The following is a 24430-nucleotide window of genomic DNA, read 5'->3' on the forward strand; positions in this document are numbered from 1 at the left end:
CAGTATTTCATGTTTATTTGTTGTCTTGCACGCAGGTGAATCTGGTGTGGAAGAGTGGTCCCAGTGGAGCACATGCTCAGTTACTTGTGGTCAAGGGTCGCAGGTGCGAACCAGAACTTGTGTATCACCTTACGGGACACACTGCAGCGGCCCATTAAGAGAATCAAGGGTTTGCAATAACACTGCCCTCTGTCCAGGTAGTGTTAGCAGCAACTACAACTGTGGATGTTATTGAATTGTGTCATGCTACGCATTTGGAACAATTGATTTGTTATTTTCATATGAACTGGGTATAGACATTTTAATTAAAGTGGATAAATGTAATTTTGATTCAGTTGTGAAATTTTATTATATATGTGATTATTTCTGCTTTCAGAGCAGTCAAGAAATTATATAAGTGACTCTCTTACCTACTGCAACCAAAAGCTTGAAATTTCTATATCTTCCTGTAATAGTATTTACATTTCAATGTATTTTCTTATTTTAGATGGTGAAAATGTCCAATTGAATATTTGAAGAATAATGTAATTGGCCAGCATGCTGGACATATGATCCATACCCCTTGTCTAATCCAGTGGGCAAAGTCATTACAGCAGTTAGCTAATCTCCTAAAATTTATTTTACCCTATCAGAGAAATAGTGTCCCTGACCAAAGGATTTCTTGTTATTTCATTCAATTGACAGCCCTCATCAGAGCTGTCCACTGCTTTGTAAACTTAAAGTCATTATAAGATATTTGTTTCTTGTATGTTAAATGGAGCATAGCATAACAGCTTGCTCTTTTAGGGTTAGATTTTCCATATTACATCAAAATTTTCTCATCTAATGCATTGCATAATACAGGTGTTTCTCCTCCCAGACCACTGACTTTCACATAAAAACAAAGTGCTAAAAAGAATGTGAACCTTGTTTCAGTAAGTCCAAAGCACACGAGATAGCAAATCTTCAGATTTATTTTTTTACCACTGTTTGATGGATGGCTGATGCAAACTTACGGGCCTCTGCACTTGCATTTACAGCTTTTCCAGAGGCCTCCAGAAAGGGGTGGGCATAAAGGGAGGGACTGGCACTGCATCAGCATTTCGTCTGCTGAATTGTGCTTTAAAGTTTTCTGCTGAGTTCGATTTCCAGACATGGCTGATTTTGCAGTTGCTAAAAGCAAGAGTAGAGAGTGGGTGGCATGGGGGAAGAAGCACAGGGATAATCCCAATTTCCCAGCATAATGGTCAAGTGCAAGCCATTAAAAGACAGTTTAGAGAAGTTGTTTAATGGGTCCAGAGCTTCTGACTTGCAAGAAAAAAAAGTTCAGGAGATCTGTTACACAACAAAGTTAGTATAGCAGCATTACTAAACTGTATGCTTCAAAATAATTTAGATGCTAAATTTTGCATTATGCATTTTTATCACAATTATAAAATGTCTAAAGTGTATAGGTGAAACAACCTCATGGGTAAATACTTACGGTTTTCATTTGGGTGTGGGCAGAGTACACAGTTCAGTCTAATACTTAAACAGGCTCCTATTTACAGTATTTATGTTAAGGGTTCCAGGATCAAGTTTCCTCCCCTTGACAATGATAAGTTTCAATAGAAAATTAGGCTGAACTTAATATATAAATTTATCTTGTCAGCATCCTTTTGAATTCTCAGGATTCTTCCAATATGCAAGGGTAGAGTCTAAAAGCAAATGAATGTGCACATGGAAGTCTGAGTGGGTGCAGAAGAGTTCTCCACAATCCTCTTTTCAGAGCTTACTTTTGGGTCACTAGTTCTGTGCATTCATGTGGTTGACAGGCATGGAAAACTCCATCCGTCTACCAGAGACTGTTGGTTAGTCCCTTCACTGGGCACAGAGAGCATTGGTAGTGAGACCGGAGTGCTTTCACTCTGTATCTGATGTCCAGAAAACCAAATAATGTTCTGTGGTTCTAGAGTTTTTCCTCAAAATTTTAAAGCTCCAGCATTGTATCTACTAAAGAAGTGTATACTAATTACTAGTTTTCCTTCACTGTCATATTTTATATATGTATATGTGTATATGTACACACATATACACATATACATATATATGTTTGTCTTCTAAATTTGTTTTAATAGTGATAAAAAGAAATATGTATCTTTTAATCATTGTTGCAGTTCAGATGTTGAATGAAAGAGAATGAAAAGCAGTTTGGTATGGTAATTTATTTTTCATTTTTCAAACAATAAGAATAATTTAGCATCTTCACTATTGATATTTGTAAGAGTATAAACAACAAAAAATAAAGTTAAATATGTAGCATAAGTATCCCTCTACAGACCATTGCTTATTGTATTTGTTATGAAATGTTTTGTGTCAATATTTTGTTCAGTTATTTGCCATATTGGTAAATATGTGTTTCTTCTCAAAACAATATATCATGGAAACAGTGATAAAAAAGAGTGATTGTAAAAGCTTACATAGTATTTTAAACAGTGTAAATGTATTTCTAAAATAATACTTTAAATTACCAAAATTCCCACGAAGAAAATGAGCTCAGAAATCAATAACCCACCTGTCACACTGTGGATACTCAAGTGTATTTGGCATATAATTAATAAAAAAGACACAAGGACAAACTGAGTATGAAAGTCACTTTCCCCAAAATATGTGGAATGATAGCATTAGAGCCTATATTTATTTGCACTATTAAAGGCTTATCAATAATGTTAGAAATCAGTTACCTTTTACCCACAATATTCAAATTTCAAAAGAAATGTTTTCTTCATTAAATTGCATAATAATGTCTTACTTCTAATATGGATCCTAAGGTAACCAGCCTGTTGAGAAATTGTTGTTTTGACATTATAATCTCTTTGAAAACTCTTATCACTCAGAAACAAAAATGATAGGGGTGAACAGGAAGTAAAGGGAGAAAACTAGGGAGCTGCATTAAATTGCATACGTACTGTCCCAGTTTCTAAATTACAGCTTTATGGTCTCTTCCAGGGTTCTCAACTTCAGTACTGCTGACACTTTGACATAAATAAATTATTTGTTCTGGAGGGCTGGCCTGAGCATTTTTGAGCATTTTTGAATATTTAGCATCACTAGCTTCTACCCTTTAGATGCCAGCAGCTCTCCTTTTTCTCCTGAGCAGTGACAACTAAAAATCTCTCTGGATATTGCCAGATGGCCCCTGGGTGGCAAAATTGCACTGGTTGTAAACCACTGATCTACTCTATGCAAATTCTAACCCTTTAGAAGTTTATTTAGGTTAAAGAATGGTTTTGAAATGTTTTTTTTATAAATGTCACTTTTCAATTCCATTTATTCTTATGGGAAAAAAACAAAACTGTTTACTTAAAGGGGTTATTTTATATATCCCAATCTAAATCATAAAATAACTTGTATGTTTACTTAAAAATCTGGCAGTAATATAATTTGTATATTGTATATTTCTTATTTCATCTCCATGTAGCAAAATAGAGATGTGATAATATAGTTAGTATCTAAGTAAAATAGAAAAATATAAAAACTGATTAATTTGATATTTCTTGGTTTTATCAGGTAGGTTTTTTAAATCAACTAGATCATTTACAGATTTTCAAGTTTTACTGAAAAATTAAAGAATTTATGTAATATTTGACATTAAAATAAAATATCTAATTTTAACCATATATCTATCTTATGAATAGCATCTACAAAATTTAGGATAGTGCTATAATTTCCTACTGATTCAACAATATCTAAAATAATGAATTATTAATAATTTTGTGTTCTTATAAAATAAAAAAGTATTTCTGCTTTTTAAAAATGATATGGAAGAGTCATTAAATTTCACCTGGAACAATAATGAATGTTAAAAAATAGTAAATAGCATCACTTCTAAGAGGATTACAGCTTTATAATTTAACTAAGCCATCAAGATTAATCAACATTTCTTTGAGATTAATAGAGAAAAATCTACCAGTTTAGCAGATTTTTTTTTCTGGGATTCTTCAGTGCATATAGAACAGTATGACTTGATCAAGAGAAAATGAACAGAACCAGCAATATGAATAGTCAAACCTTGCATCTCGAATGTCTTGGTTCTCAAACAGTTTGGTTCTTAACCAAACTGTTCACAGAAAAAATGTATCAGTTATGTAAAAAAACTTCGGGTCTTTTCTCTGTATCCGACAACCCTTCATGCTGATACCTCATACCTCAATGATCAGTCACGGGTCTGGCAAGCACAAAGGAGATTCAAGTTTTTAACAAATCATTTCTCAGTTTTCCAGAATGAATTAAGTTTGAGAACTGAGGTTACACTGTACCATATAGTATACTTACATTTTATTTGGAAAATAGGAAGAGAAAAGGTTGCTTTTAATGAAGAGATCTTGGTAATTAGAAATAAATGCAAAGTTTATTAAAAGTATACATTTAAGATAAAATATCATATAGATTAATTTTAAAATATCTTGCTACAATTGATCATATATACCTATATATAAATATAGGTATATATATTTTTTCCCTTGGATTAGGTAAGATTTACTATTCTTATTCTAATTAATATAAATTATCTTCAGTTACCTCAAATTTAAGTGGAAAAAATGTAAACATTATAATTTATCTCCTTTACACTTTTTCTATATATTTTAAATATATATTTTCTAGAAAATTTTATAGACTCTAAAATAATTTTTCATTGTTACTCAAATTTGGCTAATTTTTTTAGATTTGAAATATTTTTGTAACCAATTGGAGCAGCTCAGTAGCATAAATAGAAGAGAATAACATACCTCATATTAAAGTATCATATATGTGTTTTTACAGTAACAACTTGGTTGGCATATACATACAAAAAATTCTGGATATGCTCTGTATACTTGTGTAACTCCTCTGACATTTTTATATGGACCTCTCCTTATCACTACCACTGTTGAGGAGAAATGAATGTCTTTTTATTGTCTTCTATCATAAATTTCTACTTACCCTACTCATACCCGTGGGTGTCATATCAAACATCTGCTCTTGAACTTCAAAGATCATGGTAAAACTACAAATAACACAGGCACTTTTGAAAGAAAGAGCACATTTGGCCCAGCTTTTTAAAATTATTATTACTTGTTTTATCCATGGAGTCCTGTCACTTACTGTCCCCAAATTAGGAATTGGGTTGAGATGGGTAATATTACAGTGCAGGAAAAGGGTCTAACCTTTGAACCCTAATGAACTTTTCTCACAAAATGTCAATATTTATGGACAGTGGTCATTATATAAATATTGTGTTAATATTTCTGATCAGTTTGACTTTATTGCAATGGTATACTTGCAATGAAGTATTGCTGCATCAATAAATTATGTTAGGCATAATCTTAATTATATCACTTGTCTATAAAAATTTATATTAATTTAGGATTCCCAGTGCCATGTTCTCATTTCATGGCTACTAGAAAGAGATCTTCGTATTTGCCACTTCTTTTAAAACAGGGTAAAGAGGCTCTTAAGTGAATAAATACAGTTATCAGAATTTCCCTCTTATTTAAAAAACAGTTTAAACAACTACATTTTAAATGTCAAAAATACATTTAGTTTTTAAAATTTGAGGTTATAAAAGTATTTAAAATATGTACCATCAATTTTCAGATTTTTTATTGACACCATAAATTCATTAATTCTGAAACTTTGTTGGAAGAATTAAGCTGACCCTTATGTCACTCCTGAGGATCACCTCTGTTATCATAAATTTGCTCTTCTAATCCTACCTTAATTGTTTTAGTTAAAAATAATTCAAGACTATATTATCATGGAAGAGAATGATAATTTTTATTAAGAAAAGAAAACACCTAAATTTTATTGTATGAATAACTTTAGATACAGAAAAAGTACATGAGATTTTCCTAATTACTAATTTTCTAATTAGTTTTTATATTTTGTGGCAAATAAGAATGTTATCTAAATTGTTACAATATCTTTAAAATTGTCTAATTGATGGTTTTTTTCTTAATTATGAGGGGGGGAAATCTTTTACCTCTCTGCTTTTGTTGTTGAAGCTTCTTTGCTTTGTTACAGTACATGGAGTTTGGGAGGAGTGGTCCCCATGGAGTTTATGTTCATTTACATGTGGTCGAGGCCAAAGAACAAGGACAAGGTCATGCACACCCCCTCAGTATGGGGGAAGGCCATGCGAAGGACCTGAAACACATCACAAGCCTTGTAATATCGCTTTATGTCCAGGTGAGTGTACTTGTATTTGTGTACTTTGTATATTAAGAAATATTAAGAGCACAACCTTTATTCCATCACGTTGGAAAATGTGGTTTTTTGTTATTGTTTCTTGCTTAAAACTGGGTACCATTCTTGACCTTATCATATGCAATGGTGTACAATATTGTCTTCACTGAGTACCAGTCAATGCTCACCTTTACTGGATTTCTATAAATACATATATTAATGCCTTCCACTAAGATTTTTATCCATACTTGGGTTTCCATCCTGCAAAAATTATAAGGAGTTGCAAGGACTTGAGGTTGACTATTGCCTTCATACTATAACTGGAGAGACTGGTTTAGAGGCAGTCCTTTTGATGTTACTCCTCACACTCAGTTAAGAAATAGAAACATGCAAATGACAATTTATGAAAATGATACATTTTTTTCTACAAAATCCTTCTAGATTCACTGCTAGATACATAAAATGGTTAGATTATAAGTGACATAATCATTATGATTATGAGGACTGTTTTTAGAGTATGTTTGTATTATCTTAAATTTTTCTTTTCTTTAAAATGTTTGAGTTCAATTTTACCTGTCTTTAATAATTTCCCATTATTACAGACATACGTCTATATGATGCTGTTATTTAGGTTATTGAAACACTTAAACATAAAACAAAACCTACAAAATGAGAAAGACGGATCTTCAGCTTCAAGGGGTTCACACTTTATGGGAGAAAATGTCCACACACACTCATACAAGTGATAGAATCTCCCGTGACCAGCAAAGGCACAGACATGAGTGGCAAATGGCAAAGGCTAACAAGGATAACAGAGACAGGAAAACATAATCATTCATTTGTGCCTTGGGGGATTTTCTCATAGGCCCATTTAGTCACATATTCTACATCAAAGCAACATAGCTGGACTGCCAGTAATGTGCTCCAAGCACATTATCCAATGCACACTCAGTTTCATTTGCATTCTAAATTTCCCAAGTTAATATCCTGTATTATGACACAATAATTCAAAGTCCTTCTGGAGATTTTAAGTATATAAAACATCTTAAAACTATGAAAAAGTGATCCAAAATGCAGATATGCAATAGTCACCTAACAAATTTAATTCTTCCCTTATAGTTCATAGAAAGACTAGTAGGTTTCTATACTTAGGAATTCCTATCCATTTAAAGATATAATAGTTATAATGAGTAACATTGTTCTTCTAGAATTTTATGAATTCTATGAATTATGAATTTACTTATATAGGTCAGTGTTCATGTAATTATTACTATTGGAAAGAAAAAATCATGATTAGTTATTTGCAAGTTACTCCCAGAAAATTTATTTATGAAATCAATTATATCTTGTCTTACTTCTATCTCTGTTTGTGAACTTATAGAGAGGTAGGCACACACATGTGTTTATGCTGTGCCTTTTTCCCAAAACTTTGGACAAGCTTATTCAGATTTTAGAATCTTTTTTTTTAAGTGCTGAGCTGTGACATTTATAGAGTCAAATATAGTTCCCTCTTATTTGTTCATGGAGTGTAGAAAAGTAGATAACATGGGAAAATAAAAAATTATAGCTAACTGTTGAATCTCTTTTAATATATTTGTTTTTATTCTTTTACCTCAGTTGATTCATAGTACAAAGACAAAATGGCACTGATCAGTTAAAATACTACCACCTAGATTTCTCATACTCTACTTCCCATGAATTTTTCTAGGAATAAAATGCCTGGATCAGTAGGTAGGGATACTAAGCTGTTAAAAGTCAGATAAAGAATCTCATCTTCCTAAGTTGATTTAGTTGTTGCTTTATCACACAAGTAGGAACCACATGTGTTTTCAAGCTACATGTGTTTTAACAGTATTAGACCCTTGTTGGTATTACTCTCAGACCATATTAAATGGATAGCTATAGGTCTTTAATTTTTATAAATTAATGTTTATATTATCTGTAGATGTGGCCTAGCTCTTATTCTCTCAGAAGTGATCATTAGAGATCCATCTGGAATACTTAATACTATGTGTCATTCATGACCCCTTTATTTTCATTCATGAATTACATTATAAAAGATGTGAAACTCATACCGTACTGTACCCCAATTTTTTTGCTATCTGCCAAAATTTTCGGCATTAAGCATTTGAAATATGTAAGATTTATCTGATGCAAACATTTGAATTTTTTCTTAGAATTGTCTTCTCAGTAATCACTAAGTATGCTCTTCACTAAAAATGGTCTTCACTAAATATGAACAGCATCACCAAGTATAGACAAGATGTAAGACCCTACTGAGAAGAATATATAGTCTCTGGTCTCAAGAAATTTACACTTTCTTTATAGGATTCAGGCACAAGCATGTGGAAATTTGAATGCAGTTCTGAAAACCATAAAAATGTTCTACCTCAATGAAAGGTAGTGATGTGAGAACTCAGTGTAGCCATCCTACCTGACATTCCTAAGTCATAATCTGAAGGGGTGAAACTGTGGGAGGGAGTGCATCCGTAATGAAAACAGTGGGTCAAGGCCTGTAGTTGTCTCTTCTTGGCTAGGCAGGTTGTGAAGTGAAAACCAGAAGAGGACAGAAGAAACATTTGAAACAACAGATTTGGTGTCTACTTACCACCTTTGCCGACTTTGACCATGTGGGTTGCAGTAACGGGCAGTTGACATGCTCCTGTGGGATCATGTTAGAACAGCATTCCAGTGCCCTGCTTGAAGAAACATATGTAGCCACTGTAGAGAAGTGGGTGCTATGTAGAGGTGATGTGTATTGTTTGCATCAAATAATGAAATATGTATTATTTATGCAAATTTTGATATCAGCTTGTAAGCGGATGACATGCCATTTTGATCAGATACGTTCTTCAGTCATTGTTCAACTTCCTCCCACTTCTTCTGAGGTTAGAGTAGACCATTTGCCTGGGATCCATATGTGGAGAAAAGATAGAAAAGTGAAGGGTAGATATGGCATTAACCTAGTTTAAATTATTAGTTACTCATCTGTGTACATGTCTGACAACAGAGACCAGTGTCTGTTGGGGGAAGGTAGGCCAGAGATATAGAACAGCAAAAGGAATTCACTGTGAGTTTTTCACTGATTCATAAACATAATATGACCTCATTTTCTACCTCTTGTGATGTATGCTAGTAATTAAGTGTGATTACCCACACACAGAAGGGTGTGTATATGTATATGTTCAGTAGTCTTTGTGATCTGTTTCTTTTATTTCACCAAAGTTAGAAATTCTGGCAATCCAACTTATTTTTCTCTTTTCTCTGAATTTTCATTGCAGTCACTAACTGAGCATCAGATTTATAGTACTATTAATTGATGTATTTGATGTCAAGGAAATTCTCTTTCATTTCCTTTTTATTTGTCCATGCAGCTTTATACTGATGATATACAATAAATTACTACTGAATGGATTTTCTTAACATATACCTATCCAAATTTCTAGTTAGTCCTCATCTCAAAATTTTTATAGGATGTTTTTCTGGATATATTTAATAATACATTGATTTGATGTAGTGAAAGGAACTTAGACCTTTACATTTAGATCTCACTTCCACTGTATGTGTTGCTTCTCTGATCCCTAGTTTCTTCATCTGTAAAACAGACACTATAGTATTTCAATAATACCCTTCACAGAACTGTGAGAAGATTATGTAAGATGCATTAAAACTTGGTAAATAGCAAATGATGTATAAGTATTATCATTATTATAAAATGCACTCCAGTCAAGGTCCATGAAGATAATACCTGTAGTTGAACAGATTGGGGCTGTTACTCAGCAGTGAGGGAAAATCAACCTAGGGAACTGTGGGGTACCTCAGTAAGAGGGTGTTAGAAAAGACTTAAATGTTTACCTTTATGTTGAACGATTTCAGAGAGGGTTTAAGGAAGTGGGGCTTTGCTCTGGATTTGGTAATGTCATGGGGGGTGCTGGGATTCTGTGATTGGGCACCTTAATTATCTAGGAAGAAGGAAGACTACCTCTCATTGGTAAAGAAGTGATACTCATATTAGCTGAGAGAAGGTCACACTGCAACCCACTGATTTTGTCTACAAAGTGGCCTGGTTTTATCTCACTTTACCACAGTCTTAGAGTGACCTTGTCTGATGTTAATGTTCTCTGAGTTGGTTTCAGGTGCAGCAGCAGGTAACATAGCCTAGCTATGAGCCAGCTCCCAGTGGCAGTGGGGTCTAGCTGTGTCAGACTGGTTCCAGGATGTCACTTTGATGTGACTCCTCCTGTGCTGATTTGATCAATTTAGAGGCTTCTGTTTTCAGTGATTTTGATTTTTATTAACATTCAATAGGAGAAAAAGGTCACATATAAAAAAAGTTCACATTTTCTAGGCACACCCTTCATTAAAATTGTGTATATACAGAAGTAAGGTTTGCTTGAGTGTGCTTGGCAGGGTATGTGAATGTCTTGCACAAAATGGACAGCAATTTGAACATTCTACCTAAAATTTCATGTGTTGTGCTTCAGTGTGATATTGTTATGTTACAGAATTACATGCTTATGATTTTGTAATAAAAAAAGAGGCATTATTTGTGCTGGATCCTATTTATATACCCCAAAATAAAATTGGTGTAGCCTTTTCCAAGATTAAATCCTTTAGAGAAAATTAAAGCCTAAATTCTTAGTTCAGAGACTCAAGTATTATAGTAATTTTCTTTATAGTATATTACTTTAAATTTAAAAATTTCCCCTCTTTTAGTATTTGAAGATTGGAGGAACCAATGATTTAAGTTTGTTCTTCTTTTTCAGTTTTGACAATTCTTATTCTGGTATGTTTTATGTAGTAAGGTCTTCATACTATAGAGGATAGGTATTACAATAATTGAGTGACAGATTGAAGCCTAAAATAAATGAAAAAAATATTGACAAATAAGTTTTCATTTATGTTCTGAAATAGGTATAAATGAATTTAATTATATGATTCTGTGCAAAACACAATAACCTGGAATTCATAAGACATGGATTAAGGTTCAGTTCTAGTCCTTAATTGTAAATATTAACATAGACAACTTATTGGTCTTTCCTTTTTTCTCATTTATAAAGTAGAGCCAGTATTTATGAAGCTTCCATATTAAAAGATTGTTACATAACTAAAATTAGGTAGAAGAATCTTTTAAAAGTATAAAACAGTATAAGGTGGAGGATATTTATCTTGACTTATATGAGAATATTACTTTAAAAGTAAAGGATTTGAGAAGAAATAGGTGAAACAAATTCAGGATATTACGATAGATTTTTAGTTCAGTTTCTTACATGCAGCCTTAGTCATAAAATCAAAGGGATATTTTTTCAGTCACGTTAGTACAGAAAGAACTGAGTACACAAGGCTCCTGTCTTAGTCTGTGGGACTAAGCAGTGTCACATTGGTAGGTCCTGCACTGGAGAAATGCATTCATGTGGATCCTGTCAGGTTGTAGTTTCCAGGTGTCTTTGCAGACTCTTACAAACCCTAAAGAGAGGAAAGAATTAACCAGGTATTGGTCCTCAAGAACAAAGAGGGACCCAAACATCTCTGTTATCTAGAGCAAGAGGCATCAGTCTCCTGAGGAACTTAAATTTTGATTCCTCAGCAGCTATGGAAAAGTGACCTGCCAAAGGTTCCTCTTCAGGGGGTCCTCCTGGTGAGGACAATGATTGGGAAGATGCTAAATGTTTGTCTGACCTTAGGTCAAAGTTCTCTGGTTCTTTCTGTGTGAGAGGATGTTACTATTTTAAAGTCAAATGCTGTCTCATTAGCCTGTTTGTTAATTGATTTGAATTCTAGCTTTTATAAATGATTTTATTTAATTTTTAGAGAAGGGGAAGGGATGGAGAACAAGAAGGAGAGAAAAATCAGTGCCCAAGAGACACATCTATCATTTGCCTCTTGAATGCCTCCAACTGGGGACTTGGCCCGCAACCCAGGCATGTGCCCTCATGGAATCGAACTGGGGATCTTTTGGGTCTCAGACTGGCACTCAGTCCACTGAGCCACATGAGCCAGGACATGAGTTTTATCTTGTTTAACTTCTAGTCTTTTGTATGACAATTGTATTCATTTTGTGTCATTTCATATTTTTAGAATTATTCCTGAGGTCTTTGTGTTTAGCTTATAGGAGTTTTTAAAAATGTGTTTATTAACCCTGGCTTGCTTTCTTTTATTTTGTAATATTTTTCTCATTTAAACTTTGTCTTAACAACATTTTTAAAAATTCATATCAGCATTTGCATAACTTCTATTTTTAATCCCAATTTTTATATGATATTTCATTTTGATTTTTCTCTTTTGTAATTTATTTTAAAATGGCAAGTGGAAAACATAGCTTTATATTCTTCAGTTACTGTCCAAAGCAAGAAGAATCAGAACTCTTGAATTTCCCCATCCGTCTATTAGGTAGCCTCAAAGCCAGGGCCAGAATTCTTCTCCCCCAACTCCTTCCTACAGATAGCTTCATTTGTCAGCAACAGTCAACCCAGAACAGCTCCTGAAATGATGGTTTTATTACCCAAAATATTCCTGGCACTGTGGATGAGTATATTATCTACCTTGTTTTTCACACTGTCCTATATTGTCACCAGTTATTGATCAAAATGTGAAAATAGACTGAAATGATATTCTCACTAAAATGTTCCTCAGGATGTAATGGGCCTCATAGGTGATCGACAGGTTTTTCTTCCAGGTGAACACAGTGGCAACCCTGTGCATGTGGCAGGAGGATGTTCATAGAACAAAGTAAACCCCAGGAATCTAACAACTTAGTCATTGCCATTGTAATTCTTCTGGGTCTGGAAAACCTGGCAATGTGATACATGCTGAAGCAAGCTTTAACTGTCCCCAGTGTGGCATTGCTGGGGAAGGAAGCAGGTCACGTGGTGGTGAGACAGGTTGGCCTCTCAGGGCTTTCTCAGCTTCAGAATGCAGCCTGGGTGGTCTCTGTTCTTCCTTACCTTTGTAGGACCCTTCATAAAGTGACAAGCATTTAGAGTTTCTAAATTTAAAAGTAAGACTAAAAAAACCCAACTGCAAATGCTTATGATGGAAATGAAGAGAAATTGAAAAGCCTAAGAAAGTGTTGATTCTTATCCTCGCTGCATGTTATAGAGGAAATTACCTACCTGTTGTTTACTAAATGGTGTTCCTTGAAAGGATTATAATAGAAAGAGGGGAGGGGTGATTACATTTCAAATAAATTTGGAAGGCATTTTTTTTAAAGTTAGTGTAATCCAGGGCTCCCTGCATTATGTCTATAATGGCATTACGAATTCAGTGTGTTTAAAATTGACATTTTGATTTTAGTTCTTATACCTCTGACCTGTTTGAATGCTGGCCTAACCCAGTTCAATAAAAGGTTCCAGCATTTATCTGTTTCAATAAAGCAAAGTCCTAAAAGTCAACTTTGACTCCCTACTTTTCCATGCTCTACCACCAACCTATCAGTTCTACATCCAGAAAATATCTCAAATTGATTTATGTTATTCTGTCTCCACTAATGTCACCATAATCCAAAACACTGTCACTTGTCTCTGTGCTATGGTATAGTCTCCTAACATCTCCCAATACCCATTCTGGCCCTTCTGGATTTTACAATCCATGTCACACACAAATGAAAAAGTGTTAAAGTGAAAATAACATCACATCACTTCTCTACTTTAAAATCCTCTCACTTTTTCTCATCGTACTTGGTCACATGGCCTACAGAGCCCTAAGGGATCTGGTGTCTACTCACCATCTGAACCCATCTCCTACCTCCTCCCCCGTTCTGATCCCCACAAACTTTTTCTCTGTTTTGGAATACACAAAGCCTTCTTAAGAACTCAAGAACTTGTACTGGCAAAGACATTTCTAAGGATCTTCACATCTCTGGCTTCTAGTGACTCAGAACTCAGCTTATATTTGGTCTCTTCTGAGAAGCCTGGCTGAGCCTCCCTATTGCATTGCCCTCTTTTATCCTCTGTCTTCACATTTCCAGCGGAAACATCCATGTTTATTCATGCGTTTGCTTGTTTATCATCTGTCTCCACCACAGCTCCTCAGACCACGTGTTCCTTGATGGCAGAGCCTGGTTGGTCTTTAACATCAGTTTTTCCGGGATCTAAAAGAACAATGCCAGTCATATTCTAGATTCTCTGGAAGTCTTTATTTGTGAGTGCATTATGAGACTCCATGAGGAGTTTTAGAGTGTCTACATTTCCCCAAATCATCAGGGAACACTTTTCTGACAGAATGACAAGATGTTAATCAGCTTTCAATAGGAACACAGTTTTAGAAAGAAAATATTGAGGTATTTCCAAATTTGTGAGTTTGTAATGACTCTGGTAGTTGTCTCTTACAAATGTCAGAAGCCAGCTGCACAAAGGGACAGAGGGGTGTGGGGAGAGTGGCCTGATATTGCTGTTGCCTTGATTCCTAGTGGAGGTGAAAAGCAGATCTGAATGCAGGGCTGAATGAGAAGCAGCTTCACTACCACTTTGAAGTCCAGATAAGCATCAGAAAAAAAGAAAAAATCAGCCCTGTCCCTTTTTGTACTAACTGGATGAGTGATCATTTAAATATATACATATACATGCATGTGTACACATATGTATGTGTGCACATGTATATATGTACATATATGTACATATGTATGTGTGTATATATTAGATAGAGCAAATGAAATATTTTCTAAATATTTTCATTTTTAAATATTCCACATTTATCCCTGAAATATAATGCACATATCCTATTAGAAGTACTTAAATGTCCAAAACAGAGCTCTTATTGCTATTTCTCAGACACCTTGCAGTCCTCCATTCAGAAAAAAAGAAAAATGACACTACCATTTCCTGAAAGGTCTTGGGACTGATGTCTCTAAAAAGAGCACAATTAATGGTTTTCTTAATTCTTTGATATCAAGCTGAAATAAAGACCTGAAATAAAACAATGTCCCATATTTGTCACTAAAAGAAAGCATTTCATGTATATTACATAATGTCTTTTGTCTAATCTTTTAAATTAAATTCACATGTTCCTCTTTTTTTGACTTCTCAGTTTTCCATTTTTCCAGTAACTTGGACTTGGGTTAAAAAAAAAAATCCAGTTACTTTGTCTAGTCAATTCTTTCATAATATTGCAGTTAATGTTCAATAAGAAGACCTACAAGTTCTAAGGGTGAAATAAAACATCACAAGTGTCCACTTCAAACAGCTTCAATTTCATTGTTATTTCTTTTCTGTAACTCACTCTATAACAATACTGTTTCCATTTAAAACGTGTTTTGTTGATTGTTATGGTAGTGTTGAACCTCAAAAGTTTCCCTCAAAAGCCTTAATATTAACTCCTCTTGAACTTTAGTCAGAACATAAAATGTATACCTTAGCTGGAAGGACTGAACAACTAATATTATGAATGTATGAATTAAAAAATGTCTTTAAAAATGCTAATGGTGATAGAAAACCTTCTTATAGGAAGAGCCCAATGAACAAAATACTTCATAGATATGTTCATTCATTCTAAGCTCTTTTAGGCAGGGTCTTTTCTCCCTCCTCATCAATATTATAACCCCTTGCCAAATTATCTTCTTTTTCCACATTTGACTTGCTCATTCCTGACTCCACATTGTCTTAACTAGAAAGACTTACCCTCTTTTCTTTGCCAGTGAGTATGTAACTATTACATTTATTTAAACATACTGATAATGTACCTAAAGTCAGAATTATGAAGGGTATCACATAGTTCTTTATTGTAGTCATTCAGCACTGAATAGGGTTGGTGTCACTTCATTCATTTTTGTTTATGTTTTGCTTTTTATTTATTTGTGTGTTTTCAATCATTTGAATACAAGTACTTTTTCTTTTTTTCCAAATGTATGTCAAGGTGCAGGCATGAGCGTTATTTTTTTAACCTTTCTCAGAATGCGTAGGACAGTGAGGGTGTATCATGCAAGCTCAATAAATGTCATCTTTGAGAAGCAAGATTCTAAAATAAAAAAACACACTCATCTTTAAAGCCAAAATAGAGAGGAAATGGATAATTTATGAAGTCCTATTGATTCACTAGACTTTTCCTTTTCTGTTTGGCAAGTGGACTATAGCCAATAAGATTGCATGAGGTACTTTTAATAAAGCGAGATACTAAAATTACATGAATGGAATGATTAAATTGGCATTTTATGATTTTTAATATAACAAAGGATTTATTAAGTGCAGCTAGATACCTGTTAAACAACCTTCTTTAAATAGCTACCTGCAAGGCATGAAATTAGGTTGAAAGCACTTACTCATAATTTGCCAGGCTTTCTTGTTTGTTTAGATAGGTTCTCATAGCAACACTAACTTATGCTGGAACTTAGATTCATGGTGAATTCCCTTCACTGTAAAGAAATTGACTATGAACCAAGGGGTGATATTGGAAAATGAAGACAGTCATATACTATTGCATCTGTAACTCTTCTATGATAGTTAAGGCATTCTAAATTAGCTAAATATTTTTGCCCATTTTATTGGCTCACTTGTATTTTGTGATTATGCCTTTGTTGATGCTGTTGCTTTTTTTCTAAATTATCCAAATTTCACCATAATATAATTATCCCCCAAATAGATGTGATCTGCCCTCTGAAAGCCTTCACGTGCCATGCTAAGACATTATTGCTTTTACCTAGTATTTATTTGTATGCATAATGTAATTCTTCTACCAAGTTATAAGATTTTTAAGGTTGGGATTTATATTTTATTTCTCTAGGTCTCATAACTCCTATTATAGTGTCTGATAAGTAATAGACTCTTACAAATCCTTTTAATGAATAAATAAATGAATTTCAATTTGAATCTCCCAAAGACAAGTTCGAGAGTCTATTAAATGTTAGTCACCAGACACCTGGGAGTAACCTTGACCCTCCCTCCATTTCAGCTTCCATGAGACCTTTGTGCCATGCCTCCTCCCCAGTAGCTCCCTAGTCTTTCCAGGATACTCCACAGACTGCCTCACATACCTAGCTCTGACTGTCCCTACCCTCTCCCATAATTCTCTCTCCACCCTGCATTAGATCTGATCATAGAGTCCTTTTTAAAGCCTTCACTGGCTTCTTAATGGTCTGAGAATAATAGTCCAAATCTTTAACACAGTTGACCAAAAGCCTATAAAATCTCGAATTTGCCTTTCTACCAGCCTCCTCTGGTAGAACTCTTCACCTGGCTCTCTCAATTCCGTTCACAGTGGCCCTCATTCAGGTCCTGGAAGTGCCTGTGTTTCTTCTGCCAAGGGCCTTTGTACATCTTTGTGGGACTTACCCTAACCTTAGGTACTTCCCCATTATCCTTGAGGGCTTGCCTGAAAATTCATGTCAAGGAAGATTTCTCAGACTCTCCAAACTCTTAATGGTATCTTGAAAGTATCCTTTGTAGCAATGCTATATAATCAATCTATTTAGCTTGTAACAAATTATTTAACTCATTCTAGGAGCTTCTTCTGTAAAATATGAGCTCTGTGAATTATTGGTCAGTATTTACTTTATTCACTGTTCCCTGTACCCATCAAGGACTTGCTTGTATTTTTGAGTGATCAATAAATATTCTTGAAGAAATAAATGAATCAAAAAATATTACACATAAAAGAAATGGAAGTGAAAAAATAGGGTAATAATAGCTTTAAGGGTAGTAATAAAATCTAATGCCAGTGTGCCTTCCCATTGTATGTATCCCTTTAGAGTCCCTTGACTGGGACTGTGCTTCAAGCTTAGGTTTACCTTGAGCTTTCTTCACAGCCTTCTCTACTGGAGGATCTTCTTACACAGTCTCTCTTTCTGCCTTGGCAGTTGATGGACAGTGGCAGGAGTGGAGTTCGTGGAGCCAGTGCTCAGTGACCTGCTCAAATGGGACCCAGCAGAGGAGCCGGCAGTGCACTGCTGCCGCTCACGGGGGTTCTGAATGCAGAGGGCCGTGGGCAGAAAGCAGAGAGTGCTACAATCCTGAGTGTACAGGTGAGACCTGGTTACCACATTTAAGGGACGCCTGCCATTTAAAAACTGTGACAGGACCATGCCGGATGATTATATATTTCTAGTAAATGAAGTCAATTGTACTCATACTCATTTTACTGTATGTCACATGAATAAAGAAGAAAAATTCAGGAGAGCCTTAATTCAAATATCAATTAAGTTGATGAAGTTTAATGCTGAACTTGTACTTTTTACAAGTTTTAATGTAAAGTCAAAGATTCTGACAAACATACATTTCTGTTCATCACAACACCCTTTATTTGACCAGCAAGTCAAATATTTCAATAAAGTTTATTCATGGGGGAAGATTAATAAAAATCGAACAGGCAGTAATGGGCCTTAGATTTTCAAATTACTAAAGCAGTGCGTAGTAGACTGCTGACAGTGACCATGACACATTTCTTTCAGCCAATGGTCAGTGGAATCAGTGGGGTCACTGGAGTGGCTGTTCCAAGTCGTGTGATGGTGGCTGGGAAAGGCGAACCAGGACCTGCCAGGGCGTAGCGATCACAGGGCAGCAGTGCGAAGGAACCGGCGAAGAAGTGAGAAGGTGCAGTGAGCAGCGGTGTCCTGGTGAGAACAGCCTGAAGTTATCCCAATGAAAACATTTTGTTAGCAAACAAAAAAAGGTTAAAATATATTCATTGGTTAAGGGTAGTACTTCCTCAGTTGAAGGATTGCTAATGATAAGTGGCAATTTACTTATTTCCATAATGTGTAGAGTTGCCTCAGTTTATACTCATAGACTGTTCTACAGGTTTTTTAACCATCTGCTGCAAAATGACATTGAGCATGCGATAACACTAAGGCAGCCGTATTGAACAACAACATGGCTGGATGGGATTTAAACTAGCTTGGGGTATTAATTTTTTTTTACCATTTTCATTAATTATTTGTTTAGTAAGAACCAAAACAAATTGCCTTAGATTATTTATAGTAGAAATATAAAGATATAAGTATATAAGTGTTAGATAGCTAAGTGAAAAAAATAAAGAGATGATGTTGAAATTCAGACACTTGTAAACTCTGCTGTTAATTTATCTTGATGTATGACCTTGGACATCCCCGTTTACTTGTCCTTGCCCCATTTTCCACTGGAAAAGGAAATTCCTATGAGGATCACAGTTTAAAATGAAAGCATAGCTCTTAATTAGTAGTGAAAGAATGGGAGTGCAGATACATTAAAGGATTTTAACTGTAGCTTAGAAAAAGATGAGAGCTCAGGAAAGCCTGGATTATACATCATACACAGGGTTTTGCAAAAGTAAGTTGTGAGTGTATGAAATGGAGTTTCTTCTTGTATTACTATTTACTAATTATTGTATTATCTTCCATATAAACAATTGTAAACCTATTTTGCCCCATCCTGTATTTTAAAACATTGTATAGAACAAAGATTCTTTCCTAATTGTGTGTATAATTCCTAAAATATTATTGACATACTGAGTGAGGGCTTAATAAATAAGTGAAAATTAGGATTTTAGAATGCTATCATAGGCAAAATTGTTATAAACATGCTGGAAAAGATGAGGGGATGGAGTTTTAACACATCACAGCCATTCATGAAGGAGAGCGCTGACCTTAGATAGTTTGAAGACCCAGTTAAAGCTGTGTTGCTGCAGGTGGTAGCTAGCTGATCTTGCTGGCTTTCTGGTTCCTAGGGAATAGGGTAAGGGCAGCATTCAAGGTTCCTTTTTCAGTTGAGAAAATTAGGGATTTCTCTTTCAGTCTAATATAACTACTTCAATTTAGAAAAACTAAGGAATTCTCAGAGATATCTAGGGGTCAAAACTTTGTATTTCTTCATACTGAGAATTTTAATGACTTCTCATAGTTCAAGTCTAATACCATCAGAAACTGGAATCTAATAGTAACAATGTCAGTAGGTTTTTTCAGAGCTTACCGGAGATCTAAAATGCATTTTGTTACTTCCTAAGGCCCTATGAATTTAGAATGGTAAGAAGTTGTCAGCATGCAGGGTTTCACTGAGAAGGATACCTATGCAGATTAACACTGTGAAATTGCTCCTGTGCTGCATAAGAATTAAGAAGCATTATACAGAACGGATTTTTTTTTTGCCCTGAGGAGAAATGGTATTAGAACAGTAGGCATGATTAAATAAGACTTTTAATATTTGAAGTTACCTAAAGTAGTCTAAGTATGCCAGGGTTCCTAACTGGGCTTTTAAAACTGTCATCTGCATATACAGAGGTAAGATGGAGCTACTTCAGTCCAATTTAAAAGATTGCCACCTGCTGTTTAGAAAACATTTTACATATCTATTCACACACAAAAAAGATATTGTACCTTATTTGCTAGGTTTGTTTGCTGGCTTTTATGATTTAAAGCAGGTTGACAACATTATATAAAATAGTAAATACTTTTTATATTATATGTATTATGCTATGTTATATTACATATAGAGGTGTGGGCAAAAGTGGGTTTACAGCTTTTCATATGGAAGAAGACTTGCAGGGTATGATTGTTGTAATAGCTTGCTTTATAATACTATGTTTTGTGTACTTACAACTGTAAACCTACTTTTGCCCACCCCTGTATATTTAGTATTAACTGTAACATTTTTATTTTTCTCTTTCCATAATATGATTTGAAAGTATATTATATATGGAGCAACATAATGGCTCCAAGATTAAACACTGACAATATAAATTGAAAAAACATTTTTTTCTTCTTTTGTCAATAATCAATTGCAACAAATGTTCTTTTTAAAATTATATGGTTTTGGGGGTATTATTTTTAGTGCTGTTCATTCTTAATTTTTCTTCAGGTTGCTGAAAATAGCTAGTATTTTTTTTATGCTTCACTTAATTTGGATGCAAAACACATTAATCAAGTTTGCCAAGAAACAAACCTTCAGTTGTCAGGAAAGAAAAATATAATATACTCACATCTTTGTCTGGATAATTAATGAAAATAATGATTAATCATCTGGATTTAATCAAAAGCTGTTATGGTGTCTACTATAAAAATGGAAATAAAGTTCCCATCAAGATTAATATATCCCTTTACTGGTAAATAGATAAAATAAAGTATTAAAGAGAGCAGCACAGCATAGGAAATATAGTCAATAATATAATAACTATGTACGGTGCCCGGGGGTACTGGAAATATTAGGGCAACCCTTTGTAAAGCATGTGATTGTCTAACCACTATGTTGTACACCTGAAACTGACATAAAATAATACCAAATGTGAACTATAATTAAATTTTTTTAATTTTAAAAAAATTGGAATTTTTTTAAAGAGAAAAGCATCACTGACCAAAAATAAGATATTGCTCTTGTCTTCATAAGAAAACAGAAATAGAAGGATGAAAAATATATTTATTTTTATATATTATATTTATGTTTTATATTTAACAGTGTATATATGTTTTACATATTATATGTAATATGTATATGAGATATATATATATATATGTATACCCACACATATACATACACAGGGCCCAGCACAAATAATGCCCCCTTTTTGTTACACAAAAAATATTTTATTACAGAGTCATAAGCACGTAATTCTGTAACATAACAATATCACATTCAAGCACACCATAAGACATTTTAGGTGAAATGTTCAAATTGCTGTCCATCTCGTGCGAGACATTCACATACTCTCCCGACCACACTCAATGGTGTTACCTCTGCCAGACCCTGTATATGCTGTTCGTTGAGTGATAGGGTAGCTATAGGGAGACAATTAAGTTACCCAATGTTTTAATTGGTCAAACTCACCCACCAAATGATAATGTCATTGATGTCAGTCTCATTGTACACACTCGGGCTTTGAGGGCTGAAATAGTGGAAAAGTTATAAATAGCTGCTATGATCTAGTTACATTCCTACACTGTGATAACATGCTAATTTCAGTCCTCTGTTTCTTTGTTTTTCAATAATTCCCTGGTTAATCTCATGTAGAAGGCAGACATTACTGATGAATTGGCTTTTGGTAACTTCCAGGCTTCCAGGGCCTCCTTGCATGTTCGCAGGGAAGGGGTGTGCTAGTCCTATAGCTCCAACTCTAAGATCCATTACTCCTTAGTCATTATCTGCTAAGTTGGAGCATACCATTCACAGGCAGATGTTAAACTTAATTTATATGCAGTATGTCCTTGTGGGAGTCATAATGGCTTTTATTTACAAATGGTGAGTGTGCCTGCAGATTTAATGTGCTGAGAAAAACTTGTGAAGTAAGATAGCTATGTCATAAATGTACAGAGTAATAGCAATTTAGACTAGAGATAGAGCAGTTACTGGAATATTTAACTCGAAACATTCATACCACAGGAGGGTAGCGATGATGTGTGTAATTCCAAACTTGTCTTGAACACTGCAGTGCACTTGCATTAGCATTTGGGAACTTGTAATACGGCAAATGTAAATCCGCTCCCCACTTAGGTGAATTAGCCTTCTGGGAGGGACTGACTGTCCTTTATCTCTGTAAGGTTGCTCTTCAGCAGGATTCTGTCTCCTCTGGAGGCCAAGGGAGACTTCCATTTGGTCTCTGAGTCATTTTGTTTTAACTGAACTCTGGTGGGAAGAAAGAATCACAAAGCTTACTTACATTGTACTCCTGTCTTCTTTGTGTGTCTGTCCTCCTTTACCAGAGCTGTGCTTCTCAAGCATTAGTGCACATCAAGAGGCACCCAGAAAGCGTGTAAAAACAGATTCCTGAGCCAGGCCCCTGGAGGGTCTCACTAGTTGGTCTAATAGGGGCCTGAGAATTTGCCCTCCTAACAGCTACTAGATGATGTTGACCCTGCTGCAGATCACCCTCTGGGTTACACTGGGCTACTGTCAAAATACATACTGTAGTTTCCCCTCATCTGTGGTTTCACTTTCCAGAGTTTCAGTAACCTGTGGTTAACTGCAGTCTTAAAATATTAAATGGAAAGTTTCAGAAATAAACAATGTGTAAGTTTTAAATTACATGCCATTCTGGGTAGCAGTGTGATGAACTCTCACACCATTCTGTCCCATTCTGTCTAGGGCATGAATCGTCCCTTTGTCCAGTGTGTCCAGTCTGTAGATGCTATGCCCCTCTTAGTGATTTGGTAGCCCTCTTGGTTAATGGATGGTCTGTTGAAGTATTACAGTGCTTATGTTCAAGTAACTCTTATTTTACTTAATGCCACATTCCCATAATTTTATTACAGTATATTTTAGCATTGCTTATTTTATTATTAGTTATTGTTGCTAATCCCTTATTGCTGTCCCCAGTTTATAAATTAAACTGTATCATAGGTGTGTTTGTATAGGAAAAAAACATAGTATATATATAGTATATATAGGGTTTGGCACTACCTACGGTTTTTGGCATCCACTGGAGGTCTTGGAGCTTAACACCTGCGGGTAAGGGTGGGACTACTGTAAATAAATAAGGTAGTAAAATTAACGAGGAAATGGCAAACAGTCCTCTGCTTTAACTCCTAAACAAGATGGAAAATTTTATTTTCTGTATACTTCTTCATAAATGCTTAGGGATTGTCTCTGGAATCAGGTGATAATGAAAATACAGACAGTCCATTTCAGGTCTCCCTAGTCCACTCATGTTTCAACCAAAATGAGGTCTCTTAAAAGCAGTCACTTAAAGAAAATTAGGCTTTTAACTACTTGTTGTGAACAAAGAAAGGTGGTTTTGTCTTTATGCAACTCTCAGTCCCCATTGTTCCTCTTCTGTGGAGAGGAGCAGAGACAACTGGGGCATCGTTTGAACACATCTGATACAAAGCTGTGCACTGTCAAGACACAGGCCTCCTGCAGCCCTGCCACCCCCAGCTCCTCTCTGCCTGGTCAGGAGCACTGCTCCCTACCTCCCGTCTTCCGAAGCTGACAGCTACTCAGCACACACGAGACTACATAACATTCCGTGGTGGTGCAGGGCGGGGGCGTTGTCAGGGAGGAGGATGAATGAAGCCTTAGCTCACATTGACTTATTTCCTCCTCTGTTCCCAGTTGGAGAAGCGGTGGATTAATCACTATTGATACAGTATTTTGTCTTTGTTAGAGAGAAGTTTAACAACTTAGTAAGTCAGACTTCTAAATTGTGAGGACCACTGCATTTTTAAAGCTAAATGTAATCATTATTAGATACCCAGATATGTGGCATAAAATTTACATTTTTTAAAAAACTATTTTTATTTTTTCAATTAGAGGTTATATTCAACATTATTTTGTGTTTGTTTCATGTATACAACATAGTGATTAGGCAATCATATACTTTACAAGTGTTCTAAAGGGAAAAATACTGCTTTATATTGAAT

At 34.9% G+C, this 24430-nt stretch overlaps 1 protein-coding gene across 2 annotated transcripts in view; it reads left to right on the forward strand.

Annotated features, from left to right (window-relative positions):
* Positions 1-24430, forward strand: part of ADGRB3 (adhesion G protein-coupled receptor B3) — a 719215-nt gene that overhangs the window by 275525 nt on the left and 419260 nt on the right. For both annotated transcript variants that reach the window (XM_045843906.1, XM_045843907.1), the window contains exons 4-7: positions 36-197; positions 6022-6186; positions 17969-18133; positions 18560-18724. In XM_045843906.1, the coding sequence (XP_045699862.1) occupies positions 36-197; positions 6022-6186; positions 17969-18133; positions 18560-18724 (657 nt within the window). The remainder of the gene's footprint in view (positions 1-35; positions 198-6021; positions 6187-17968; positions 18134-18559; positions 18725-24430) is intronic.

This window comes from Phyllostomus hastatus, unplaced genomic scaffold, assembly GCF_019186645.2.
Source record: "Phyllostomus hastatus isolate PE091 unplaced genomic scaffold, TTU_PhHast_1.1 phas_contig_40, whole genome shotgun sequence".
In the NCBI taxonomy this organism is placed as follows: Eukaryota; Metazoa; Chordata; class Mammalia; order Chiroptera; family Phyllostomidae; genus Phyllostomus; species Phyllostomus hastatus.